The 7,844-nt window shown below is 35.2% G+C and overlaps 1 protein-coding gene across 11 annotated transcripts in view; it reads left to right on the top strand.

Annotated features, from left to right (window-relative positions):
* Positions 1-7,844, top strand: part of LOC106879395 (protocadherin-18) — a 110,617-nt gene that overhangs the window by 40,382 nt on the left and 62,391 nt on the right. For 6 of the 11 annotated variants that reach the window (XR_001410625.2, XR_001410626.2, XM_014928933.2 and 3 more), the window contains exon 3: positions 3,289-3,346. The exons of the other annotated variants lie outside the window; for them this stretch is intronic. Coding sequence is in view for 4 of the 6 variants with exons in the window: in XM_014928933.2 (XP_014784419.1) it covers positions 3,289-3,333 (45 nt within the window). In the remaining 2 variants the exon portion in view is untranslated. The remainder of the gene's footprint in view (positions 1-3,288; positions 3,347-7,844) is intronic. 11 annotated transcript variants of the gene reach the window in all.

Raw genomic sequence — 7,844 nt, 5'->3', positions numbered from 1 at the left:
ATATATATTATATATGTGTGTGTGTGTATAAATGAATATATATATGTACATATTTATAATCATTATCAGCACAATCATTTTATGTCCACCTTTCCATGCTTGCATGGCTCAGACAAAATTTTTGGAGGAAGATGTTTATGGCTGGATGCCCTTCTTGTCACCAACTCTCACCTGTTTCCATGGTCAGACAGGTTTTATATAGAAGTCTATAAGCAAACACCTCTGCTTGCATATCAGTATTGCTGGAATGTATTTGAACATGGAAGGTTTGTGCAGTTAGGACTGACCTAGAGATGGACAATTAGAACAACAATATTTAAAAAATCACTAGGAACTGGCATGAAAAAAACCTCTTACCTTTATTATGTTGAGTCACTTTCACTTTGTAATGATTGCCATTATCATTTCCATGGAACAAGGCTGTGAGCGGGCAGAGTTGTTAGCATGCCAGGCTAAATGGTTAGCAGCATTTTGTCTGTCACTACATTCTGAATTCAAATTCTGCCGAGGTCAGCTATGCCTTTCATCCTTTTGGAGCCAATAAAATAAGTACCAGTCGAGCACTGGGGGTTTACATAATCAACTTACCCCCAAATTCCAGGCCTTGTGCCTGTTGTAGAAAGGATTATTTCCATGGAGTTGATCTACTGGACGTTTGTTCCCCTGTACCATGTACCAGTGGCCTTTAGCATCAGCAAAACCTTTAACCATGTCTAGGATCAGAAATTCATACCAAATTCAACTGATTATTGTCTAATCATCTCTTCGGTCAGAATTTTTGCAGTCTGTCTGGTCTTTCAAAGACTGTACTCTAGAGGCTTTCCTCACAAATTTCTACGAATGCTAGTGCTCATCAGAGTACACATATGTATCTTATTCTCTTTATTTTGTGCACCTATAACTTTGTCATATACAACTTCACACCCACACACTCATACACATACATTCACATGTATACACTATTGCTTTTTTAACCAATATACATACATGCATACATATATACAGGGTGTGATGGGTAAATTGTTGATATTTTATATTTCTAATTTCACGCATGCACATTGTTTATTTTTGATTTTGTCAACTACACAGTATAGTAAGGTCAGTTGGACACCATCTGTGAGATAAACAACACTATGACGCATTTCATTTTGCCAGAAATTTGGAAATGACATGCTGTACTGCTTGGCATTCATGCTGGAAGCTCCAATACGAACAGATGGTGGACACATAGAACAACCGTTGGCTTGCCATGTCCACAAGACATTACCAAGAGTGATAGAAATCAAATATCCAATCAACACCACAAGGTTTGGAGTGATTACAGTGATAGCAACGTTAAGTCTCTATTCCTCTTCCTACATGGCCTCAGACTCAACATAGAGGCCCACATCAAATGCCTGGGGGGGAGGCAGTACTGCGCTGGATTAAAAAAGTGTCTGCTGGAAGACCTTATATCTGGCAACAGGACTCTGCTCCATGCCACACAAGCAGGAGAATCCAGTCACGGCTGTCAGACAATTTCTGCAACCACATCACTCCTCACATCTGGCCACCTAACTCACCAGACTGCAACCCCCTTGATTATTATGTGTGAGGTGCAGTTGAGCGAGAGACCAGCAAAACTTGTAACACTAAAGATGAACTGAAGGCAAGGATTATGGCAGCATTCATCACAATAAACAAGGAGACCATCTAGAAGAGTTGCAGGATATTTCAAAGTCATCTGGAAGCCGAGGTTGAAGCCAATGGTGATTTTATTGAATAAATTCACTCTTTGTTATTTCAAGATATTTTTATGTAATTTTGGTAAATATATCTTTTAAAATGAGATGTCAGTGATATTTTCCTTTTTACTTAATTTAGACGACAATATATTCACTGCATCCTGTATGTATGTACGTATATATATATATATATATATATATATATGCATACATATATACATACATATATATATATATACATATATGCATGTATATATATATATACACATAAACACATATATAAACATAATTAAGGGGTCAGCAACAGTTATGTATACACATGCACATGTATATATATAACATACGTATATACATACATACATACATACATACTTACATACATATTTATATATAAATGTGTGTGTGTGTCTTAAAGCAATCTTCACACCTCATGTGCTACTACTATGGAAAGGAACTTGAAAATTTACAAGAATATGACAAGGCGGTGATGTGCAGAGTACTTTTTTGATAGTATACAAACACAATCATTGCTCATACTGATGAAAGTCTTGCACTGTGCCCCTTCCCATATGCATGAACAACACACTGGTAAAAATCTCTGATGATCATTCTTTGCAATCTTACTTACCATTTCAAAGTTGCACTTCCAGTGATTTTATTTTACACCTTGGGCTGAAACTGAAGCAACTACATTGGGGAAAAGCTATTTCAGCTATCTAAGAACACACTTTAAGCCTTTTATGTTTACCTTCATTCATTTTTAATAAGATTTTCTATTATGAATTGGGGGGGGGGATCTATCAACCTTCTAAAGCCTGGTCAGTGATATGTTTATAACATAGACGAATTGTATCAGTGACAGAATCTCATAAATGTGACAAATTTTTTGACATTTTATAGCAGATATTCCATTAAAATATAAAAAGGAAATGAAGTTAATAGTTTTTGTGTGTACTTGAATGACTAAAACGTCTCTTTTACCATGTAATTGCTTATGTATAAAACATTGGTAAAATTATATTCTAAACACTAGGCATCCCTAAGGAAATATTAACTATTTGTTAATGAAGACTACAAATTGTTTTTAAGCATTTAACTCTTGTTTAAAAGGCAAACCACAATAAATGGCTTATATATTGTATTAGATATCTTCATCATCATTTAGCATCTATTTTCCATGCCAGAATTGGTTAGATAGCTTGCCAGGGACTGGCAGGCCAGGGGATCCACTAAGTTCCACAGTCAGTTTTGGCTTAGTTTCTACAGCTGGGTGCCCTTCCTAATGCCGGAGTGTGCTGGTTGCTTTCTACAGAGCCTCATCACCAGTGCTTTTTACGTGGCACCTGCTCCCACACCAATGCTTTTTTTACATGGCATTTTGGTTTTAGGATATCAATTCTGTTGTTGTGTTGTTAGATGTGCTAATAATAATAATAATAATAATAATAATAATAATAATAATAATAATAATAATAATAATAATAATAATAATTATAATAATAATAATGACCAATGTACTTATATATGTGAGTGTGTAAATATGTGAAATTTTTATTACATATAGAATTTGGGCCAAATTAGAACATGTACACAAACATTTTGGAGCTGACATAATTTAATATGTAAGTTTCATACTTTTTTAATGAAGAATATTTTCTAACTTTCTGCAATACATAAAAATGTTATTCTTATTTCTTTTAAATAAGTGCAAAAAAAAATTATGATATATGTTCCCAGTGAGAATGATATATTGTCTGGTATTCCTTTACTTTCTCTCCCTCTTTTGTTGTTGTTAATTACTCATAATCGTAACTGTCTTCATACTTTTATAACTGCCATTCTCTAGGCATGCATCTCTTTAATGAGTTTTGTATATCTATATCAAGATTATCACTCATTGTTTCATATTTCTGTACCGCCTGACTGGCTCCTGTAGGATTTTCGAGCGAGATCGTTGCCAGTGCCCCTGGACTGGCTTGTGCGGGTGGCACATAAAAGACACCATTTCGAGCGTGGCCGTTTTCGTGCGGGTGACACGTAAAAGCACCCACTACACTCTCTGAGTGGTTGGCATTAGGAAGGGCATCCAGCTGTAGAAACTCTGCCAAATCAGACTGGAGCCTGGTGTTGCCATCCGGTTTCACCAGTCCTCAGTCAAATCGTCCAACCCATGCTAGCATGGAAAGCGGACGTTAAACGATGATGATGATGATGATGATGACTAACCTAATAGCTTAGATGAGGCTGGCCATGTTGTCTTTGCTTTTCAGATAGTCACGAGTACAGTATCTGCTTGAGCAGTCTTTCAGATGACATTCCTGATGAGGACATCTTCCAAACTTGGCAATTCCTGGGCCATCTCAGCAGCATTGTAGGCCCTTGTACAAATCAATGTTTTAAGCCCTTTATTATAGATCCATTGACAGCAAGGCAAAGCAGACCACTAGACTTGTAGGATCCCTAGGTAACAGCCTAGTGTATCCTTGCTGTAAGAAGGTACTGGGCAATCCTGCTCACACCTGTATCTCGTGGCTGAGAATTATGTCCTTCCAGGGGTCTAACAGAGTGCTGATGTTTCATCAATCACCATTAAGGGCGTAAATTTTCTTTACCTGACTCTTCTGCAAAGTTCAGGTAGCATCAGTAAAAAATATTTAAAAAAAACAAGTGGATAATATAACTTTTCTGTTGACTCTGTACTTGATTCTATGGCTATGGAACAATTCTGCACTTTATTCTATAGTTATATGCAACTACAAAAAGATAAATAATCCAATGCAGAAATATGGCAGTCAATATAATTTTATCATGATGTATCTAATGGCATGCTCTATCTCTTATCATTTTTTAAAGTCCTTATATTTTTTAACATTACCATCTCTAATATATTCAAATACCATTTATCTCTCTTCAGTAAAAACACACCTAAAGGGGTATATCCATTTATACTTTTGGTTCCTTGCAAAATGATTATAATTTCATATATTTTGGTACTGACATCTTTAGAATGCTTATTTAAAGATTTAATTGCTATGACATTTAGTGACACTTTTTCATTCAATATTCAAGACACCGATATTTAATATTTTATATAATTTTATTATTTGTATATTTATTTTTTGCTCATCCATTTACAGTCAATGGAATAGTCTATAGATATCATTCCATCTAACATTTGTGGCAGGTGGTTAAGATGAAAAAAAAAAATGGAATTATGCTAATGCAATATTTCATTTCTAGATTTGATTCACTCAATTGGAATGAAGATTTCATAGCTGATTATGATGAGTTGATGCTTATAGAATTCTTTGATGTAATGTCTACAACTATAGCAGTGAGAAATACATGAAGTAAAAACAGCCTGGAGATTCTTCAAAGGTCAAAGTTTGTGTTATCAGAAAGATAACAGGTCTCCTATAATAGATAATATTCCACTTGGTGATGGGTTACATCAGATAAGAGTTTAGATAGATAAGTGATGGCATTCATTTAAGAAGGTTTTCACTGTCTTTAAGCATAAAATATATACATGAAACATGATAGAAAACTCAAGTACCTATGAGAACATTCTGAAACTGTTCTAAACCTTCTCCATTACTATATCATAGGATTTGAGGAAACTTAAGCTGACAAAGAGAATCTCTTAGTGGCTGCTGCTTGGGCTGCAAGAAATGACATCAACATAATCTCCCTCAAAACATAATCTACTGTCATGAAAAGAAAGAAAGATATCTTGAACAATATAGTTCTAGATACACATAAGAAGAGATAGTTATGGTTGGACTGCTTTTTATTATAGGTCTGCTTAATCAGGCCTGACCTTGGGTTAAACAACAGTATATGAGGAGGCTTATTTTATTTAATTAGAAATAAAAACTATTCTTTAAGACAATGGGTTTCTTTATTATTATTACTCTTTATTATCTACAATATTAATCATGCTAGTGTACATATGTTATAATATGAAATGGTTAGCTAAAGAGAGAGACAGAGAAACAGAGGGATAGATAGACAGAAATACAGATAGAGAGAAAAAGAATGTTGACCAGATGTAATGTGGTCCTAGTGACAATAGAAGACGAGGAATAGAGGATAAGCATGTGAATAAATGCACATATAATACATGAAGAATGGTAGTAGCTGTTAAAGTGGTAGTAGTGTTGGCCATGGTGGAGCACCATGTAAAGGACTTTAGTCGAACAAATCAACCCTAGTGCTTACTTTTCTCTTAGGCCTGGTACTTATTCTATTGGACTCTTTTGCTGAACAGCTAAGTTACGGGGATGTAAACGCACTAACACCAGCTGTAGAGGACAAACACAAACATGAAGATACACATACATATACATACATATACACATACATACATACATACATACATACATACATACATACATATGCAGATTACAAGTTCAGATTTATACCTGTAATTATTGGGGTACTAGGATATGTAACACACTGGGATATGTAACACACTGCCTAGATATCTATCTTGAGAAATTAGGCTTCTCAAAACCAGAAAGGAGAAAGCTAATTTGAAGACTATGGATCCAATCCATCACTGGAATTGTAAAAATCAGTGAAACTTTGCTGAAGTTTATCAGTTAAGTATATATGAGCATGTCTAGATATGCAAGTATATGCATGAGAACACATATATAAAAAAAAGGGATCTGCACATATACATGCATACATACAAAAATACCCTGTCATTGATGTTGAAATTCCAATGAAGGGGCTTTGGATCCAGATTAGAAACCAACTCTTTCTCTATTGATATGAAATCTTGAAATAAAACTGAATAATGACATACATACTTGGTGACACTGTCAATACAGGTACCGCTTAAAAGCATCCAGTCCACACTGTAAAGTGGTTGGCATTTGGAAGGGCATCCGGCTGTAAAAACCTTGCCAAAACTGACCTTGCCTGTGCTCGTGCCACATAAAAAGCACAAAGTCTACTCTGCTGAGTGATTGGTGTTTGGAAGGGCATCCAGCTGTAAAAATCCTGCCAAAATAGTCACAGAAGTCTGGAACAGGCTTCTGCCTGGCCGACTCTTGTGAAACCATCCCACCCATGCTAGGATGGAAGGCAAACATTAAATGATGATGATGATACATATATATAGCTCAAATTTACAGAAAACAAAAAATGAAGACAGGTGAAGGAACAACAATCAGGTGTATTAATTTAATGCTTCGGAAGAATGGAAAAGTCCTTGATGCTTTTGCACCTACGCTCTTTGACAGAAGGGATTGAGAAGGGAAAAAACAGAGAGAGAACGAAAAATAATGGAAAGAGAAAAGACAGGCTTCTTTCAGTTTCTGTCTACCAAATAAGCTACTACAGTTTTGGCCTGCCTGAAGATAAAGTAGAAGACACTCGCCCAATATGTCATGTAATGGGACTGAACGTGTAACCATGTGCTAGGGAAAAACACTTCTTACCATGCAGCTATGCCTGCATTTGTGTGTGTGTGATAGATACACAGATAGTTAGATACATAAACAGACAGATAGAATGGTCAATTGATTGAGAAATACATAGATAGACAGACAGACAGACAAATAAATAGACAGACAGGCAGACAGATAGATAGATAGATAGATAGATAGATAGATAGATAGATAGATAGATCGATAGATAGATAGATAGATAGATACATACATACATATACGTGTATTGCTATTTAAGCTTTAATAACTATGTATGAACATACATACATACATACAATCATTTATAAATGTTTAAAATGAAATAGCATGAACTAAAAGATTTGCACGGTATGTCTATATCACTTTGCACATGTGGATTGGCATGAATATATATCAGCGAACATGCTTCATTGCCTTGTAGAATTGGATTGCTGTATATAGCAGTAAATCTCTGAAGACTAATGTAGAATAGAAGAAGCAGTGAAAAGATAACAATTAAATTAGTCTGCCAGCATCCAGGGGTGTATTTTAATGATTTTTCCAAAAACAACATAATAGGGAGATAAGTGGTAGAAAGTGCCTGAAGCCAGTATCACTAGTTACTGCAATGATATATATTTCAAATTCACTGTTAATCAAGTTAAGCAGAAAGAAAGAATTTATATATGTATATGTATGTGTG

Source organism: Octopus bimaculoides, chromosome 14 (assembly GCF_001194135.2).
Source record: "Octopus bimaculoides isolate UCB-OBI-ISO-001 chromosome 14, ASM119413v2, whole genome shotgun sequence".
NCBI classification, from domain to species: Eukaryota; Metazoa; Mollusca; class Cephalopoda; order Octopoda; family Octopodidae; genus Octopus; species Octopus bimaculoides.
Note: the sequence above shows the minus strand (reverse complement) of the source record. Positions and strands in the feature narration are given on the sequence as shown.